This window comes from Lipotes vexillifer, unplaced genomic scaffold (assembly GCF_000442215.2).
Source record: "Lipotes vexillifer unplaced genomic scaffold, Lipotes_vexillifer_v1.1 scaffold340, whole genome shotgun sequence".
Taxonomy (NCBI): Eukaryota; Metazoa; Chordata; class Mammalia; order Artiodactyla; family Lipotidae; genus Lipotes; species Lipotes vexillifer.
The window spans coordinates 774,632-796,261 of NW_006793646.1; the positions used below are offsets into that span (position 1 = coordinate 774,632).

At 40.0% G+C, this 21,630-nt stretch overlaps 1 protein-coding gene across 10 annotated transcripts in view; it reads right to left on the bottom strand.

The window, feature by feature from the left end:
- APP (amyloid beta precursor protein) overlaps nucleotides 1-18,830 on the bottom strand; it is a 288,182-nt gene extending 269,352 nt beyond the window's left edge. For 8 of the 10 annotated variants that reach the window (XM_007466500.1, XM_007466495.1, XM_007466498.1 and 5 more), the window contains exon 1: nucleotides 18,264-18,527. In XM_007466500.1, coding sequence (XP_007466562.1) covers nucleotides 18,264-18,320 — 57 coding nt within the window. In that variant the 5' untranslated portion in view covers nucleotides 18,321-18,527. Of the gene's footprint in view, nucleotides 1-18,263; nucleotides 18,528-18,686 lie in introns of those variants that run through there. The other 2 variants (XM_007466499.1, XM_007466497.1) reach the window with 2 other exon arrangements.
- Between the last annotated feature and the right edge of the window lie 2,800 nt (nucleotides 18,831-21,630).

Here is a 21,630-nt window from a genome sequence, read left to right on the forward strand (position 1 = left end):
TTTCCTCTACCCTCTTAGGTTTGGCTCCCGGTTAAATTCAAATTAAACTGACAAAAGACAGATCAACAGAGAAAAAGCATACAAATTTTATTTGATATTAACATTTTTACATGGGTTGTAGGGCAGGGAGGGTAAGAAGAGGTTCACAAAAAAGAAGTGACATCCCTAAAGAAGAGATTCGGTCTGAGAGATTATATACTTTTTAAGAAAGAGCAGTTAATTGTGGAGACATGACAAAGAAAAAGAGGTTTGGGCTTCTAGGGGTGGCATTTATTCACTGTATATTTACTGTGTTCTATTTATTTAAAATAAGTAAAAGTAAACAACATAGTCCTTGCTCCAAAAACCTATGATATGAAATATGGTAAGATATAACTGGTTAAATGTCCATGGGAATAGCAGTTAATAATCAAAGATTAATATGAGTCTGGCTGAATGGGTTCCACAACCCTGCACAGGGTTCTATGGAAGTGACACTTCATCACACATTGTTCAATTTAAAGACAAATCTACTTATTTTTTGTGGCTAAAGATTCTTACTTTGGGGAACTTCATGGAGTAAATGTTTCTGACTTACTTTTTAACGACATAAAATCAGGAGAAACGTAAACAGCAGGGAAATGGAAGGAGGATGCTTTATTTACATCTGTGTAATCACGTTACCTGATTAATGCTCCCAGTGAGTGGCTCTAGAAACTGAAATCACAATTTCACTGATGTCTACATTCGATCCCGGACTATATTTGTCTGTCAGGTCTAATAACTTCTTACAGTCAAACTTCTTCCTACAAAAGTGATCATGGAACTATTGAATAAGAGAACTGCTTGTTTGAATTATCTAGGTCAGGTTTTCTTTATTTCTTCATCTTCGTTAATCTCTAGTTTCTGTTCATCTATTTTTCTTTGAGTACTATATTATAGCTGACAGACCACTGTGTTGAACACTCCTTGAGAGCAGCAATTTAGATCATTCAATAACTACTTAAAATATTAACAAGTATTTGGCACAGGGTCCCTCCCTACGTCACTACTTTTATCCTAACCTCGGGTTGGAGATGCCAAATACAAAAAGCACATGTCCACTATTACAGAGCTCCTGTTGCCCTACACAGATTCATACATCCATTAGACATTATACTTATGAACAACTGAGAATGGCATGAGATTTAATGTTAAGGAATAAAATGCAGGATTGGATAAAATGGAATCTACAGCATGATCTCAAAAATGCTTTAAAAAATGAAATAAAACACATTTGTGGGTGGTAGGGTCATGCATGTTTTTATATTTTCTCTAAGTTACCTACAATGAAGTCTTAATACTTTTCTAACTCAAAAACTCTTATACATAGTTTTTAAAACTATGACACCCCCAAACAGTTTAAAGCTCTAACTTCTGTTCCTCTTGGTTATATGTACTATGAAAAATATATGGAAAATGGCTAAAAAATGTGAATTTTTTTAGGCTTAAAGACTTTTTTTTAAGTTTAATAATAGTCAACTGCCAAAGGAGATACAGATATCCCTGTACTTTTAACTCATTCCTGCAAGCCCTGAATACTCTAAGCATTGTCTCATATATCAGCATTTGCAAAAACGCAATTGTTTTCACCCCAGAATATGAAGAAAATGCAGTGCATGCTTAACTTAAAGATCAATTGCACCTTGTGGGTAAAGTCTAGCCACAGTTGAGAAGTCCTAAGATTCAAATAGAATAATTGTCAAGTTTAACGCTAAATCTAAAATCACTAAACCTAAGTCACTGAATAAATTTAAACTCTCTTCAAAGCACTCATAAAATCTACAACATCCAGGCTGATAAATATTTTAAAACAACTTCCAACTTTAAAAGTTCACTCATCGTGCTTTATCATACCATAAAACAAATACTTCACAGCAATGATCCCAGGAGTACATCGACCTCCTGCCTTCGCCAACCCACAATGCTGTGTGGTAAGTTTTCCACATTTGCTTGCATTTGGAAAATAACTACTTTACATGCCAGGAGTGCAATGGGCTTAAGTTGTCAAAAAATATCCTACTTTAAGTATAATTGGGTAAGAACTATGGGCACACACATGGGCAGCCTTCCAAAAAATGGAAGAAAAAAGAAAAAGAAAGCTTAACCCAGTGTTTCCAGGAAGAGACCTCATACACACAACACATTGTGCACCGTACATAATGCCTTGTTGATCTCCTTTCCTTTCACTGGGCAGTTGACATTTCAACCAGTGTTCAGAGTTACATACTACAAGTCCCAAAGGGTCCACCCAACTCCTACTCCAACAGTGCCCACATCAAAAAAAGACAAAATTGATCACTGGATCCAGCATCATCTCACATTACTATTCCCCTGAGAGATTCTAGATATCCCTGGTAATTTTATTTACCCTGCCTCAAAAGAGAGTTTTGCCTGGATCAGGCCATGCCTATCTCAGGTGAGCCAGACTTTCTTAAAACTCAATGTTTAACTGATAGCAACCACCTAACATTAGCACATATTTAAGTGGACTCTGCAACATAGAAAAGAAGGAAGAATCAGGGTGATGAAGAAACATTAGAAGCCAGAGGACAAGGACAGGGCTTTGACCCTTAATATTCAAGTGATATTGGGCAACTCAGCCATCTCCAGATCCAAATTTCTTCATCTGTAAGATGAAGTGGCATAGACAGGAGGTCTTATGGATACTACCTGCTCCAAAAACTGATTCTTTTCGTAGACAGTAGTGAGTTGAGATGGCCCTTCTATAGCTGCACTGTCCAGTATGGTAGCCACCAGCCACATGTAGCTATTGACTACATGAAATGTGGCTGGTCTGAATTAAAATATGCTCTATGGGTAAAATTTTGAGGGCATAAAAAAAAATGTAATATATTTCATTAACAATTTTTATACTGACCAAAAAAAATGTAATATATTTCATTAATAATTTTTATACTGACCATAAGTTTAAATGATATTTTACATTTATTGGGTACACTAAAACATACTAGTTTTGCCAGTTTCTTTTCTCTTTAATGTGGCTACCAGAAAATTTTAAATTATACTTGTGGTCCTATTATATTTGTATTGAACTGCATTGTTTGGGAGTTGGGCCTAGGCATTAAGTGAGGGCCAGAGGAATTCTAAGATGAAATGACATCAGGAGAGCATCTGAGTGGAACATTGCCATTCCCTGGCTCTTCACTATTGGGACTTGGAGCTTATCATTTCCACACAATACTTATAAATGGCTGTTTTAAAGCCTTACTTTTGTTCTCTTGCTCTGCTCACCAACAGTGAATCAATAGCAAATAACACTGGGCCTAAAAAGAATCAATATCACTTCATTTACTCTAAGGCTAAATCTTAATTATCAACTGTAGGATTGTCTTACAGGATTGAAGCAAAATCCTAAATGGATGGGCCTTCACACAGGCACAACTGTTTTCCGTTTCCTTGAATTGAATATATATTTAAAGTAATAACTGAGTTTCCTTCACAAAGATGATCACAATCTTCTTTTTTTAAAACTCACATTTGAATTTAATAGGAACAACTAAAATAAACTTGCATGGATGGAGCACATTTTATTGATATCTAACTAGAAACTTTTCCACTAATTTTTACAATCTGTATCAATTAATTTATTTTATTTTATTATTTTTTTAATTTAATGTATTTTAAATCATCAAGGAAGCAGAAATCGTTTCTAGAGAGCTTGTTTACTTAGAAGTACAACAGGCTATGAACAAAGCCAATAAAATATAAGATTCAGGTAAGTCGAGAATAAATATTCTCAGAACATTTTCTTGGACTACCAACTTTTTCAATTTGGAAATCTTCAACAAAGGAATCCATCTATTAATAATTGCCTACAAAATCAACTACCAATTATTTAAAGCAAGCAACAGTCCCTAACTCTGAAATCCAAAGCCAACTAATGGCACAACCATTTCAGACTGGGCTTAAACCATAGCCAGTAATTAAGTCAAATGTTTTCAGATATATGAAAGCAGAACAGAATTCAGAATAAATATGCCCTTTGAGGAATTTTTAAATAATAAATATTTTAAATAAATTTTCTATATAATCTATATAACCATTAGAAAACTAGGCAGGAATTAAATAAGATTTTCTTATATTTTCAAATTCTAGCTAATATATTTAAAACAAATATTCAAACTTCCATGATATAATTTACCACCCACTCTTTTTATGGGGAAAAAAAAGAGTATAATTTCAAAATATGATCAGGATAATGTGAGAGAAATCTATGTTCACACACATATCGGCTCCTCTTTCTGATTCTCATGATTAATCAACAACTACTTCAGACACTACACACCGTCAATTGTTTTTCTGAAGGCAGTCTCTTTAAGTGATAAGATAAAATATTTTCCTTGCTAGACACTTCAAAAGAAAAAAGAAAAGAAATGTCAAGATTTAAGATGATCAGACTTGAACTATACTTTTGATTACTCTTAAAGAAAACCAAGGGTTCAAAAAGAAATAATGTTGAAAATAAAATCAAGAGTAGTTTTTGAGGAACCATGATATTTTAGACATTTCCTTAAGACAGAAACATGTACAATATGTCAAACTATTGGGACATATTTCAAATAAATCTTGAGGTGCTAGTAAAATGCCTACTATAAAAACTCAATTATGCCCTAACATGGATAATTATATCAAGCCTGCTCAAGATTCTAAGTTTTTCTCCCTCATCTTTATTTCATCACATACTTTTGGTAAATATCTTCATTTGTCCACATCTAGAATAGTTGAAATGAATAAGAAAATGGATAAGTAGTTAAGATGAGTTTTTAAATGGCAGCCTTGTTTTTACTGATTTATTTATTAATTTTACTGATTTATTTACTAATAATTTACTAATATATTAAGGTTTATTTTCCTCTTTTCCACAGATTTTTCAATTCTGTTTTAATAACACAGGTGCACATAAGATCTGAAAGGGTGTGTAGCAATGGAAAAGAAGTTGAACATGGTAGGGAAATCTAGCTCAAAAGAGAGTCCCAGTATCATCCTCTTCTCTAAAAACCTCAAAGCTTGTTTTATCTGCTATTCCTTTCAAAGAACAAGCACAACAACAAGGGTGCTTTAGGGAAGCTTCTAGATCAAATGAAAGATAGTCTACCAGTGTGGAGAGTAAACTGATACTGCCATTATTATCCACAGAGCCACTGGAATTACACCTGTTTCCATCACTCTGATTGAAAGGATTTCCAGGACCCCAAGTCTAAACCACCTTGGGTACAATCTGCCACAGTAAAGGCTTAGCTCTTGGGTGTTCCTGCCATAAAAATAAAACAGCGTTCCCCATCTCCTCCTCCATCACTCCCCAAAGATGTGCTTCTTATGTGGTTAGCGAGCAGATAAGGAGAAGTGGGCAAATCCCCAAAACCTAATCTAATTGCTCAGAGAGAACCTTTCCTTCGGTTTGTTTATTAATCTACCCATTTTTGTCTATATTCCTTTGTATTGTATTTCCTCTACAACCTAGAGTGCCAGTTGTCACCCAATACCTTACCTCTGCTTTATCAGTAAGAGAACCTGGAATGTATTCCTGGTGGCAATACTCCCAGCTAATAGACCACATGTACCAGCCTCCCTTGCAGCTAGGTGCTACCATCTGGCTAGCAAGATGAAGCAGACATTGACAAGGACTTCTGCAAAGGCTCCTAAACCTAATTGAACCAGTCATCAATGGCGACTCCCATTTTAGGAACATCTAAAAGAACCCCATTGCTGAGAAAATGAAGTTCAAACTCATCAAGGCATCCAAAGCTCTTACTGTCCTCACACCACCTCCCTCACCCATATTCACATGGCTTCCTCTTTTTAACCTCTACACACTTGCTGTCCCTTCTGTCTGGAAAGCCCTACCATGATCCAATTAACCTCCACTCATCCTTGAAACCCAGTTCAAATGCTGCCAGTCTTTTCTATGAAGATTTTGTACCTTCTTCCATTGTGACCTTTGGCACACTGTACTTAATTATTTCTGCATCTCTTTCTTCCCCTGTCAGGCTGCAAATCCTTCAAGGAACAGACTGAATCACTTCTCTTTTTATACATAGCCCCACAAAGATTCTAGGGCTCCTGTCACCCTGAAATACAGAAGGCATCCAGCACATGTCCGAAAAAATGAATGTTTTTAAAAATTCAAAAAGTAGGAGAAAAATGCAGTGAGATTAAAAAAATTAGGAATAATGAAAATTGAAAATCCAAGGGAGTGTCAGTAACACAGGCGCCAACCACTAAGGCCCTGAGAAAATTTGGAATAGAGACAAAACAGGTGAACACATAATCCAAGTATCCAATTAGACATCCTGCATTAAACTTTCCTCTCATCTGCTAACAGAAGAATCAATTGACAGGCTTGGGTTTGAGTTTCACATGTTACTTTTCTGAGATGAATGAGCAAACCAACAATGAGGTTACGTGTCAGATTTTTTTAAAAAGCATAAGTAATTTAACAGTGGCAATAAACGCTGAGAATGATATTTTAACCAATTTTTTGTTTGTTTTTTCCAGGAAAAAAACCCAATAATTAAGCTAAAATGTTTTTCTCTTTACTGGCTATTTATTAAGTCAATAATACAACTAAGAACACACACACAAGAAATATTCCCAACAAACTCAATACTTCCCATCTGTGTCCTTACAGCACCACCCAGAAAATTCACAAAGACACAAATTTAACCTTTGAGTCCAGGCTCATGAAAGTGAAGTGAAATATTTAAATGGCAGATACAGACAAGGAAAGGAATTGCTTGGGAACTGGGTGGGTCTGCTTCCTATCCTGTTTATTTAAGTATATCCTCCCTGTTCATCATCTTTGTCCTGGATGTCTCAAATGGCCATGTTGATTAATTACTCAGTCCCAAGTTCCTGGTACTTGCACTATCGTAAGATAGCTCTCTACCCAGCAGCCTTTGCTTCTACTGTTTGAGCCATTCAGTCACATGGTCACACTCAGAGAATTCCCTCCTCTCATAATTCACTAAACAAGTATGCAGTGATTCCAAAATTGCAGTTTTGTCACAAATGTATTCTTGAAACTGGATCCTTTCACAATTCCTCAAATCAACAGAAGTACATAAGCTGCCTTCCTGTTCCATCGTCCTATCAGTTAGCCAAGAACCTGCCCCGCACAAAACAGCTATTGGATTTTCAAATTTAGTTTACTTTTGTTGGATTGAAAATTTCTGGATTCTGTGGTGTAAGAGGATTTAACACTTGATACAAAACGTTAAAAACAAGCCTGAGAAAACACTGACAAGACACAAGGCTAATCATAATGACCTCAATTAGATTTTCAAAGCCTGTCAAGTTAATAGTATATAGTGGCATTGGCTTCAAGACCTTGGACTTGAAAAGTACAATTCCTTTAGAGAATAGAAGTAACAGAATTTCAATTTTTTTCTTAAAGGGCCAATTTTGATCCCGGTTCACATTAAAGTAAAAAGTAAATATTAGCTGTAAAATGGCAAAAAAGCAGAAAACTGAAAAGAGACAATGATAATGAAATTTTCATTTTGATGGCCACTCAATTTCATTCCAATACACAATGTTTGCTTTCTAAATTCTACTATCTTATTTAAAGAAAATCATTTCTAGGCATCCTCAATTGAAAATGTCCCAATCAATCAGAGAATTGATGAATTATTTCACGAACAAGGCATTTTTCTGCTAGGTCAACTGAATGTCTGAAATAGAGTTGCAAATGAAGTTGTTGACAGCATTTATATAACCTTTTCACAATAAAATGTTTTAGAAAAGGTTGAAAAAAATAAATCTTATTTAAAAGGCTTAATTTTTTTCTGTACACTTATAGTTAGGTGTCATTCACAATTTTCATAAACATAAGAGAAGTTAATTCAACTGTCAAAAATCAAACATAATTATCATTACAGTATAAAATTCCTAGAGTCCTGATTTTAAAACATTTGTCAAATATTTCATAAATACTAGATGTAAGGCACTGTAGTGAGTTATGAAACAAATTATAGGAAACAGTTTGTGATCACAGTTAATAGTCCCTTCTCTGCCCCACCATTTTTTTTCAAATAATAATAGTATTATTCTAAATAAAAAAGCAGTGATAACAGTAACACTTATTACAAGAAAAATAGCAATACTTATTGTAAGTAATAATATAGTCATTTTAAGCACTACTAATAGTGATAATAGTAATACTTATAGTAATATTTATAGTAATACTAATTACAATAATAGTAATGCTTATTATATTACTAATAGTAATGCTTATTACTATCATAGCAATATTTATAAGTAATAGTGGTAATTCTTATAGGTACTAACAAAAAATAGTGATAATAATGGTAACACATTACTATGAAAACAATAATAAACAACAATAGTATTACTTATCACTATAATGATATAATGGTAGTTTCCCAATTAATGAGATCTTATCACAATTAAGACATGACGTCAATCACTACATATGATTTCCTCCTATGCCAAACCTCATTTTGCCCTTCTCTTAAATGGGGATATTAAATATCCCAATTTTGGGGTTGGGGGAGGGATAAATGAGAAGGTTGGGATTAACATATACACACTAATAACATAAAATAATCAACAAGGACCTACTGTACAGCACAGGGATCTCTATTTAATACTCTGTAATAACCTATATGGGAAAAGAATCTGAAAAAGAATAAATGTATGTATAACTGAATCACTTTGCTGTATACCTGAAACTAACACAATACTGTAAATCAACTATACTCCAATATAAAATAAACTTTTAAAACTAAATTTATTTATTTATTTTTGGCTGCATTGGGTCTTCCTTGTTGTGCATGGGCTTTCTCTAGTTGTGGCGAGCGGAGGCTACTCTTCGTTGAGGTGAGCAGGCTTCTCATCGCGGTGGCTTCTCTTGTTGTGGAGCACAGGCTCTAGGCACGCAGGCTTCAGTAGCTGTGGCATGCAGGCTCAGTAGTTGTGGCTTGTGGGCTCTAGAGCATAGGCTCAGCAGTTGTGGTGCACGGGCTTAGTTGCTCCGCGGCATGTGGGATCTTCCCAGACCAGGGTTTGAACTTGTGTCCCCTGCATTGGCAGGAGGATTCTTTTTTTTTTTTTTTTAATTTATTTTTGGCTGCACTGGGTCTTCATTGCTACTACGCACAGGCTTTCCTCTAGTTGCAGGGAGCGGGGACTAGTCTTCATTTCGGTGCGCCTGCTTCTCATTGTGGTGGCTTCTCTTGCTGTGGAGCATGGGCTCTTGGCATGCGAGCTTCAGTAGTTGTGGCACATGGGCTTAGTTGCTACACGGCATGTGGGATCTTCCCAGACCAGGGCTCGAACCCGTGTCTCCTGCATTGGCAGGCAGATTCCTAACCACTGCGCCACCAGGGAAGTCCCAGGAAGCTTTTTCATTTGGAGAAATCTCCAGGATTCAGGAACTCTGTGTGGACCTTCTATCTTCAGGCAAAGAGAGGGGGCAGTGTGCCTCTGAAACTCCTTTATACATAGGGACCATTCAGATTTGCAAATTTTGAACGGACTGAAGTCTGGCCACACCTACTCTTTGCCCTCCTGGGGCTTTCTGCCTCTTCTTACTTGACTTTCCTATGCTTCTGAGGCAGGAATAACTTCACCCTTCCCACTTAAATTTTTACATGTTGATTTGTCATAGCAGCAGTTCAAGGGTTCTCTAGGCAACTTGGAAAATACAGAAAAGCACAAGGAAGAAGCTGGTACTCTCACCACCTGGGAAATTGTTCTGTTCTACAAATACATATGTGGAGGACATGCCACGCATGTGGATAGGGATTCTGAAATAATGGGGTGAGCTGGATTTGAAACTGAGCAGGAGCCTCTCAGGTAAAAATCCTTTCCCCCATTTCTTGTTTGTAGGAAATAGGCTTCCTTCAGCCTCCTACACCTTCCTGAGTTCCTGCCCCACCATTTTTGTTTTTAATATCTAACCACCAAAGTAGATCTGTGTCTCTGGTTATTGTTTTACATCACAGTGAATAAATAGTTCTCTCCTCCAGATATCTAAGTTTACATTTGGGTAGTGACCAGGTCAGAGAATTTTCCTGATAACACCACATAAAATATCACACTCACAGCAGATTTCCACCTAGCATTTGCTTATGATATCCTTACCCACCTTAATTTTTTCCAAGTCCCCAATTACTTGCTATTTATTCTGTCTACCCCTCATTATATTGTAAACTCCCATGAGGGGAGGGACCTCAAAAATATTGGTTAAATGAAGGAGTGAATTTTCCTTTCCTGGGTGTGCCTATAAAAATCTAAGTTTCTGTATATGAAAATATGCTAGTAACTTCTCTATAGACATTTGATTTTAATTTTAAATTGCTCATTCATCTAATATGTAAGTATCTGAATAAATTATTCTTGGAATGATCACTCTGCATGTTTGCAAGTTTCTATGGGAGTTTCTTAAAAACTCACCATTTGTATTTTCAAACCAATACACCGCAATGACAAAACTACTTGTTTAAAAAAAAAACATAAGTAATTAAGAGCATCAGCATGGGGAATATTTGCTCTCAAATATAACTTTTCATATGATATTTTTATGTTAGTCTCTGAAGAGTTAAGCAAAGATTTCAAAAAGTTTGCATCAGTTTTAAAGGCTCAATCTTCAAAGTAGATAAGGCCTCTTTTCTTCGAAAGATGAAAATAATCAATAAATATGGTTACAAAACAGCACTTATCTATCTTTATCATGTGTACCTATTAATTCCATTACAAAATAACTGAGTTGTGTTATTTATAAAAACAATAATTATGCTTTTGAAAAGCCTTCTATTAGTAAGAGCAAACATAAAAAGTCCTTTTTTTTGACTAACCAAGCCTTAATAGACAATACTATTTTCTTCATTTTTGACTAAAAATAAAAACTATGTTGCCTTGTTAGTTTTATTGTAATCCAGCACATGCAGACAGGAGAAACAACAAATGAGTTTGTGGTCACTTGGGGGTAAGACGTCAGGTCTAAAGTAGACAAATGTATCTCAAGTGTAGGATTAAACGTCTTGTCTTTATTCCTGTAAAATGTCTCCACCAGGTCAAAATATATCAGTCATTAAAGCTTTGAAATTTAACAAAGCAACAAGAGTAACAATGCATTTCTTCACTTAATACAAATTACTCTTTTTGATAAAGCAGATCTCTTATTGTCATAAGCATCCTTTAAGGCTGAAAAGTAATTTATCAGTCCCAATCACCTAGGATGCCTTAAACATTGCTTAGTAAGATAGAATGTGGGTTTCTGTGGAAGCAAAATGAGAGCATAGGACAAAATATTATATTCTCTATGAAAGAGACTCAAGCAAAGAACTATTGCATATCAACAAAATAAATCACCCAATTTTTTTTTTTTCTTGCTCAAAACTTCACAACTAAAAATCATCTCAACTTGGGAAGAAAAAATAGAGAGACCATATGGAAACTAGAAGATACAAATACTGGGGTCCATCACTAATAAGACCTTAAGAATTCTAGAATTTGTTCATCTGCAAAACAGGGTTATTGTTCTTTTCCCTTTTCTGAAATGTTCATCTTGCTTATTCCTTGCCCCTGCTCATTCACCCTACTGTAAGTGGTTGTGGTACCTGCATTCCTCACTGTATCCATTCTGAGCAGCATGTTTATTTCAAACATGGCTACAATAATTGCATCCTCTGACTTGAACTCACTTTTTTTGATTGAGCAGGACAGTGATATAAAGAAATACAGGAACTGGTGTGATTTAAAAATATATATATAGATTCCTTGGGATTTTGCTTATTGATTCTTCAATTGTTAATAATACCTTAACCACAGTATCACCAATTTGGGGTATTCTCAAATATCTTCAGCCTAATTTTGAAACTGAGATTAGAAACCTTTTATTTTATAATGAGCAAAATATGCTGACTTAAAAAACTATGCTTTTAATTAAGCAGTAGATCACTATAAAGTTTTAGAGTAGACCACCATAGAATTTATCATCATCTAGCTAGTAAAATAATTCATTTTATTTTGAAAACTGACTTCTTACAGAGTGTTACCTTCTCAAGCAGTCAGCTTTTTGGTTTCCTGGTCCTCTGATGAAGATTATTTCAAGCTTCTATTCTAGGTAGCATCAAAATTCTTTTGCTGGCATTTGAAATCTTCCATTTCTGCCTAGATTGGCCAAACCTGTTTATTCACTTTTCTAGAAAAGGTTTTGTTGAGACTACACCAAGCTTATTCACAGCTCTTTGCACACAGCTGATAATCAACTAATAGCTGAGTTAATAATTGAGCCAGAATATAAACTTGCTCAATTTTAGACATGTCTAACAAGCTGCCAGGGTACACACATTTAAAATAGGTCTTACTCACTTGTGTAACAACTGCTTATGCTCTTTACATATTTCTGTATATTGTTCAAGTTTTTCTATTAGCATGAATTGTTTTAATGCTTTTTTAAAAAGCCAACTGAAATGTAAAATACATATGAATATTTAATAAATGAAATTTTATAATATATACTTTAAAAATTTTATTTGTGATAAAAATTTTATCTGCAATGTCTTTTTTACAATTTAAATCAGATTAATTCATTCTTCTCAGAAGCAAGCTGCCAAATTCCTGTAACAGTCTTAACTGGTCAGTAAGTGCATTAGTCAGTAAGTCATGAAACATGTAGTTTTTTTTTTAACTTTCAACAATTATGAGATTAAATGTATCTACTTTACATCATCATCATAAACAGTAATTGTAACTAACAGGTAGTGCTTATAAGGTGCCATCATGTTACACATATATTTACTCATTTACTGTTCCAAGAATTTTACATATATGTATTTACTCAATCTTCAACAACCATAAACATTATTATCCCCATTTTACAAGGGAAGAAACTGAGGCATGAGCTACCCACAGTCAATATCTTGATCAATGTGAAATGCTGCCTTCCCAGAACACGTGAGAAACCACGACTTGGTTGCTGGCCTGACATCACGTTGGTCGAAATCAAGGCTATAAATGTAGGAACAGTTCCACTATTTTCCATAGAGCTGGCTTTTAAAAGCCTTTCATTTTCCCCATTTCAACCACTACCTTCTTTCATAAAATACTACAATCCTAGCAACGCTCAAGCTAAATCTGTATTTTATGTTTCTTCCAGATGTAGCCACACGAAATAGGTAAATTGGCCTCTGAGCTCCCCATCTCAGCTAAGACTTCATATGTGAAACTGAGTCTTCTGTATCCCACTCTGAATAGTCAGCTAACTAATCTATTCAGCATCCCTTTTTCATATACCTATTACTTCATGAACACGTCCAGGCTTTTTCTTTTCTTTTTTTTTTCAATGACTTACTTTATTCCTAGAGCAGTCCATTCTAATCCAGTTTTTGGTGCATTTCTACTTCTAAAAAGGTACCAGGAAAGCATATCTATTAACCATTAATCTGAAGAGAAAAATTCACCAGATTTTTTTTTTTCAAAGAAAAACACTAGTGTCCTCACTGAAACAGTTATTTCTTAAACTATCCACATTAAACTGAAAAAACAGTTACATAACATCTTCCCCTTCCTCTGGTTTTCATTTCCAAATTCAGTTTGAGGGTTCAGGTGCTATTTGCTTTCCTTTTACTAACAACTACAAGGAAAGCTAAGAAATAGACATTTTCTGGCTTAAACTTGTTACTCATTCAGGGGGTCTGCTCATTCCTTCACTTTGGTGTCCTCTGCCTGCCACCCTCCATCTTCCTCCAGCCACTTACGAGGGTGTATCTGGATACGGGCTGTGACACCCAGGGTGAAAGCATCCCCAAGGATTTGCAGAAGACAGTGCTAGTGTCAATTCTCACTCCGTACATATGTATCTGAGGTCCTACTATAAAAAGGAAACCATTTCATAGTCAAGTAGAAGATGAAGAGGTAGAAAACTACCAGAAAAAACTACAACAACAAGCTAAACATTTTGTTTTCCCCAGCCTCCTCATTGCTGCCCAGTGAATGACTTTTTTCATCATGTACTCATTCCCTCAGTCAAGGTCCTACTGAAGATGCCACCTCAGAGCTCTGAGACCCTGCTTTCAGCCCCTCACCTTCGGTCCTTCACCTCCTTATTTGGAATTCCCTACTCCTCTCCAGAGTGTACCCTGCACCTTTGCTTTCTGTCTCAGCATCTGTCACAGTTCATGAGCACACTCTTACAATGATTTGTGTATAGTCTGTGTATGGTGCCCACTAGACTGGAAGCTTCCTGAAGCAAATGATGGTTTTGTTCACCAGGCTAGCTTCAGGGCTACAGGAGAGAGCTTGGTCCAAAAGGAGAATCAGTTAAAAAGGTCCCAAATGAATAGATGAGAAACTAAGAAAATCAAATCCCACACTGGCTCCACCCACACCCTCTGGGGTGTAGGGGTGTGTGTGCGTGTGTGTGTGTGTGTGTGTGTGTCTGTATGCGTGTGTGTCTAGGAGGGGAAAGATGGAGAGAAGTATGTAAACAAATATGTAAAAGCAAAGACTTAATCTCCCTTCTCCCAACCTCAGATACAAATCTGGCTGGAAAGGAACCACCAAGAAATTCTCCTGGATTATCTCATCCCACTGTTCCTTTATTCTTTATATACAGATGTTTATATTGTTAATATTTTACTCAGTATGCCACTTAATCTGTACTTTCCTCTTGGTACTTAACACTTTCTGTTTTCTTTCATAATCATGTGCCCGTCTTATTTACTCTGCAAACTTCCTGGGAACAGGAGAAGGAGGGTGAGGGGAAATAAGGTGTATGCAAGTCAATCTAAATCTTCCTTCCTGGAGCTTTATTTTTAAAGTACATGTATAAGGCTTATCTTTGCATTTGTAACTGATATAACTAGGCAGAGATTAGAGAAGTATATTAATAGAAGATGTTTTGTAAGTCTCTTAAGGTAATACATATCCCCACCTAGATCAAACGTGCAGAAAGAGAAGGTACATTTCTACTGAATTTTACCACACTCAATGGTAGTTTAGTGGCCACACAAAAGGCACATAATAGCTCTGTTTATTTCTAGAATGACTGACAACCTTCATCTTCATACAAATATCTGTATAGAAATCTCTAGTATGCCATGAAAAGTAACACAAAATAGAGGTCCTCTAGCAACAGGGAGAAAGCCTTTTCCACAAGGATAACCTCTATGTTTTTCTCTTTTTTTCCTGCTCCATTATGGTTCATTCCAGGATACTGAATATAGTTCCCTGTGTTACACAGTAGGGCCTTGTTGTTTATCCATTCTATATATAACATTACAGTTTGCATCTGCTAATCCCAAACTCCCAATCCAACCTCCCCACCCCACCCTTGTCCCTTGGCAACCACAGTCCGTTCTCTACATCTGTGAGTCTGTTTCTGACCTCTCCGTTTTTCTTCAAACCAATATTCAATGGGCCACATTCTTTCTTTTTTTTTTTTTCAATCGGCCATTTCTAATTTAACCTTGTGATTTATTTAGTTATATGTTCCTCTTCATTTCCCCAACCAGAACCAGGGATCATTATTCTCTCTGGAGTACTTCTCTGCAGTACTAATGGCCTCCCAAGTACCCATCACATGCCTCTGCTGGTTAGGGTGACAAGAGAGCCGCTTGGGTGCCCTGCCCGTGTCATGGCTTTTCACAGATCAGGCAGAAACAGTGATTCCTTATACCTCACTATCAAATCTGAGCTTCACTATTCTGTGCTCAGTCATCTACCATTAGGTTAGTTCTGGCCAGTGTGAGTAGGTATATATTATCTGTGAATCAGCACCACTATGAAAGCGGATACTTGTGATTAGGTTAAATCCCACAATATAGGAAAACAAAACTTAAGAGGAATCAAGTTTAAATAAATAAATGCCAGGGCGTTTTAAACTCATACTCTGTCACTGTACATCAATTCAGGTAATGACGCTTCCCCCAGAAGCTGAGGCCCCATTGTCATTGCCCTTATTCATTTCTTTTTTTGAGCCATCTGCAGCAGACCTATTTTCTAAGCCCTACAAAAGTCAACTCATAATTACATCTTTTCAGTGGACAGAGATTTAGCTGCATAAATCCCCCTCAAACCTCATCAGAGTGAATTGCCTACTTTTCCATTAACGCTTTGCAAAATGCAAACTGTGAATCTCACCTCCACCCTTTGAAGGAGGTGACAGTAACCAGTGAAAATGTCCAAAAGGACGGGAGGAAGAGCAAAAAAATGCAGTCAAACAGGCTAAAAAAGAAATCTGAATCATATTTGCCTACACGCTGCATCCTTTTACACAGAAAAAAATATTGCTCAAAAAAGTTAAATATTTACTTTTTGGCAAAAGCTTCAACTATAGAGGATATGATATGCTGTTAACAACTTAATATGTGTCTTTTAATGTGTAATAAGACAATCAGGAAAACTGAAATAATCATTGGAGTAAATTTAAGTATTGGAAAAATCCCAGCTCCCTTAATTAAATGCATTTTTTAAATAGAAAACCAAATTCTTCAACTCTTAAAACAATCTGCCTTAACTAGCCCTGAGGTGATTCCTGAGCCACTTGTAGGAAAAAGACAGAAGAGGAAAAAGTTCAATGACCTTGTAAATTAGGGACTAAAAAGCTGTAACGGTGTGACACTCAGTATAGTCTCAGTGGAATTACAGGAAAACATTTGTCCAGAAATTGCTTTCTTGGAAAATCACCATGAGGTAGGGGAAGAGGAGAAACAAACAAACAAACATACGGGAAAGGGAGGTTACCAATGGTAAAATACAGAATGGGAACCCAAAGGATGCAAAATACAACCTTTTCTGCCCCAGCTGCCAAGCAAACAACTTCTAAGCATCTTCAGATAAAAAAGAAAATAGTCATTTTGCACAGGCGTTAGCTGAATGTTCGAGAGTTGGATCAATGGGGAAGACTTGCTATACACCTAGCGGTGGGTGGATTTCACCAGGCTGCAGCCTCCACAGATTTTCTTTGCTGCACTGCAGAGGCGCCATCTTCTCCGTCTTAATCTTCACTCAATTCAACCCTTTCATCTGCACCCTAAAAAAAAGACCCTGAGGACCCTCCACAGCAGGCCGCGCCCCCAGGGGAGCTAAACCAGAGTGCCCAGCGCTGCCAGGGAAGAGGCCGCGCCTTCATCAGACAAACGCCTCCTTTGATGCACAGGAGGGGAATGCTCGTGCCTCCCCACCACCAGCCACTGCCCTTTCCAGACTCAAACCCCACTCTCCGCGTATTTCTCCCCAAGGACTTCACAACCGAGCACAGAATCAGCAAGCCGCGGAAGTGATGGGAAGTGGGGGGGAAGTAGAGGGGCCCCGAGGCACCGCCAGAGCCCCCTCCGGGACAGACGCGCAGCGCGGGGAAGGGAGTCAGGCGGCAGCCTCGGTGGCGCACAGACCAGCCCGACTCAGCCCACCGCGCCCCGGGCTGGCGAGGGCGGGGTGTCGCGGCTTTTGTTCCCGGGGACCTTCGCCCTCACCGGGAGAATCGGAGGGTGCGAGCGAACGCCCACAATGTCCTGGCTTGGAGAAGGTGAGAGATGGCTGCGGGTGTCCGACCCCTCCCATCTCTCTCAACTTAACACAAAAGGGAGACGCAGAAATGTACAAAGTTTGCCTGCGGAGGGTGTTGCGCGACCCTGCATGTTGGGGTCGCACTCGGGCGGCAGCCCGGAGCAGCCGCGAAGAGGAAGGAGGAGGAAGGAGGTCGGGCCGGGAAGGGGTGGTGGGGATGCGAAGAGAAGGTGAAACGGGGCGGAAAAGGCAAAGGGAAGCGGGGGGTGGGGGGTGCCCAGCTTCCCGAGCTGTCCCGACTCCTCCTCGCCAGGGCCCAAGAGAAAGGGAAGGGCAGCGATCAAGTGCCGGGTACAGGATCCAGGGACGCTGCGTTTTCGGTTTTCCCCACGTGCTCCCTCCCCGTATATCTCATCTGGCCGTGTCTCGCCTCCCCCCGGCCCCCGAGGCAGGGACTGAGTCAGGGTCCGAGCTCCGGACAGCCTCCTCCTCTTCTCGCCCCAGACTGGCGCCGGACCCAGGGGCCCGACGCCTCGCCCGCTCCCTCTCCGCTGGCCGGAGCGCGCGTCCCCAGGGCAGGGCTGGGCCGGAGGCGGGGATGCGCAGGGCGCCCGCGAGCGGGGGTGTTGGGCGCGGAGAGGAGAGGGGTCCCCTCGACTGCCCCGGCTTCTCTGGATTAAAGACTCAGAGGGAGAGGGTCCCCTCCTTCCCCCCCACCCCACCCCATTCCGAGGCGCGGCACCCACCTCCAGAGCCCGAGCAGTCCAGGCGGCCAGCAGGACCAGTGCCAAACCGGGCAGCATCGCGACCCTGCGCGGGGCACCGAGTGCGCTGCTGTGCGAGTGGGATCCGCCGCGCCCTTGCTCTGCCGGTGTCGCCGCCGCCGCTGCCGCCGCCGCCGTCTCCTGTGGCCCCGTGCTCGCACTGCTCAGGGTGCTCTCTCCTACCGCTGCCGAGGAAACTGACGGAGCAGCAGCGCGGCGGCGGGGCTCGGAGCCCGGCGAGTCAGCTGATCCGGCCCAGCCCGCTCGGCACCCGAGAGAGACCCCTAGCGGAGCCGCCGGGGAGCTGCGCCCGCTCGGCCGGGAGGGGCCCGCGCCCCCGGCGCCCACAGGTGCGGCGACCCCGGCTCCCCCGGTTCCCCGAGCGCCTCCCCGGCCGCCGGCCGCCTGAGCCCCGCGAGCAGTAGGAGGGAGAGTCTGGGGCCGGAGGGGGACGGCGGAGGATCAGGGAAAGGTGAGCCCTAGGACGTCTGGGATGCAGAAAAGTCGAGAGCGCTCCGCGCCGTTACCCGTGAGCTTGACTCATTCGACCCCGCAGGCCTCTCGGGGGTATCGTATAAAGGGCTGCTGCTGGGGTGCGTTTTTATCCGCATTTCGCTTTTTGTCTCGGTTTGAAGAGGTGGGGGAGGCGTTTCTGGAAGAGAATGAGATCAAGACAAGCTTGAAGGAAATAGGATTTCTTTGCTTGTAAAGGGAGCAAAAACCTCATTTTTTTTTCCCGTCAAAAGCAACCACGAGTAACCTGGAATTTCTATCTTTAGACCGAACCGAAGGAGAAAGGCGCCGGACCTGAGAAGCAGCGACCTATTTACTTCTCCTTGAAAGAAGGGTTTTTTTAAAAAAAAACTTTTTTTGGTTTATTTTTTGTTTGTTTTTGTTTTGAGAAGGGAACGGTCATCTGAGTTTTTGTTGTTGTTGTTGTTTTTAATCAGGCAGGGATGTAACATCATCTGAGATGTGGGTGAAGTGAAAGTTAGGAGGGGAAGGGTCTGGAAAGATGATTCCCTTTAGACCCCCATACCTCAGAACTTCTGACCTCAAACTCTGTCCTTGTTCTTCCTCGTGTCTGTCCTAAATTACAGAAATCGGCCTTCTGGGAAGCCACTTTCTCCTAGGTTAAACACAAGCCATCCAATGCCGGGTTAGTATCCAGTGAGTCTAGAATGGGCTAGAACTGCCCAGACACCTCTGCTCTTGACCTGAAGGAGCATCAGCCACCAAGGCACAGTCCAGAGTGGGGCTGGTGGGAGGGAAGGAAGCCACGGACTTCAGATTCGGGATCTTGGCTCAGCCAGGAGGATGCTGGCTTCTTTCCCAAGAAATAAGTATTTCTCTGCCAGCTCCCCTAGGTGTTGTCTTCTGTCTTTACTTACCAGGCATCCAAGCCTGACCCGTGGATTGCTTTTTCCCCTGGATGACCTCTGAATGTCCTCAACACATAATGACAAATATTTGTTACCGCGAGTCATTTGTTTACATGCTTTATGTCATTCACTTCCCATGAATGTCAGTGAGGCCTTTACTGTTATTATTTCCATTTATAAGTTAGGAAGCTGACACTAAGGATCTCCTTCCTAATCTGACAGCAAGTAAGTAACAAAAAGTTGGGACTGCAGGAGAGAAAAGCCCCAGTGACAGCAAAACCCAGCTGCTTCCAAACACGTTTACCCACCACTACAATTCTGTCTGTCCCAGGTTTATAGGAACAATTGAAGGCATCTGAATGCAAATAGGAGTATGACTCAAAAATGTGGAGGGAACACGATCAGCTCCAAAATTTGCAGGGTCCAGTGCAAAACGAAAAGGTGGGGCCTTTTGTTCCAAAATTAAGAATTTTAAGATGGCAACAGCAGAATGTTCAACCAAGCACAGGGCCCTCCTGAGCACGGGACCCTGTGTGACCCAACAGATTGCATGCCCATGGAAACAGGCCTGGGAAGGAGGAAGCAATTTTTAAGAGTAAGGGACTTTCACTGAGCACAAAATTCAAAAATATAGAGGTGAGGTTATAACTATGAAAATATGAGTCCTTAGATTTGGCATTTTCCCATCCCACTGTTGAAACATGCCACTCCTCACCCATCCCTGGAAAAGATGTTCCCTAGGGGAAGATGACTAGCTGCTGACTGTGTCAGAATGAATGGACGTTCTTTACTTTTTCTCCACTTCATCACCACTCAGAGATCCTGATGGCTTTTACTTTTCAGCCACTGTCTCTGTTCTGCGCTTTATGCTCTTTCCTGCCCTGAGGTATATTCAGGAACCTCTGAGCAGTAAATACAAGAACATCTCTAGTTAGAACTCTAAGCGCTGGGACAGGCACTGACCACCCATTGGCTGGAATCTTCACCACATTCCCAGCCCGGCCTCAAATGCCTCAGCTTGGGAGACATTCACTAGCTCTTCCAACAATGCATCCTGTCTTTGGGCTGCTCTGGTCACTAGAAAGTTCTTACCCCACTTAAAGCCCACTTCCCTTTCCTTTACCCTCCCACTCAGATGTCCTTGTTGCACCTCTGTGACCAAGACAAGCCAGTCTTTTCCTCACCACAGACCGTCACATAAATAAAACCAGCAGTTTTCATGCTGCTTCTGCCTCAGCGTCCTGTCTCCACTTCCCTCAACAGGTGTGTAGAGGCACAATGGCACCTGTTTCTAGTTCCTTCTACACTCCTCTAAATGTGTTCCGGTTTGTGTCTTTTCACAGTACTCCAAGGGTGCTGTGGCCACTGCAGCATGGAGGAGCCTGTTGCCCTTCTCAGCCTGCGGGTGAGTGTTGCGTTGCATTGGGTGGACTCAGATTGGTCACATTTGCTCCCAAATCTCCCGTATGTTTTATGCAGAGTGCTGCTGAGTTGCAGCTCTGTCATCTTGTGTTTAAGGTGTTATCTGTGCCCTGCAAATATCACCGAAAGCAATCTTTTTGTTATTAAGGTATAGTAGAGTGCAATATTATATGTTTCAGGTGTACAGTATAGTGACTTATAATTTGTAAAGGTGGTTATACTCCATTTATAGTTATTATAAAATATTGGCTATATTCCCTGTGTTGTACAATATATCCCTGTAGCTTATTTATTTTTATCTAGTAGTTTGTTCTTCTTAATCCCCTGCCCTATCTTGCCCCTCCCTCTTTCCCCCTCCCCACTGGTAACCACTAGTTTGTTCTCTTTATCTATGAGTCTGTTTCTTTTTTGTTACATTCACTGGTTTGTTTTACTTTTTAGATTCCACATATGGGTGATATCACGCAGTATTTGTCTTTCTCTGTCTGACTTATTTCACTTAGCATAATACCCTTCAAGTCCATCCATGTTGTTGCAAATGGCAA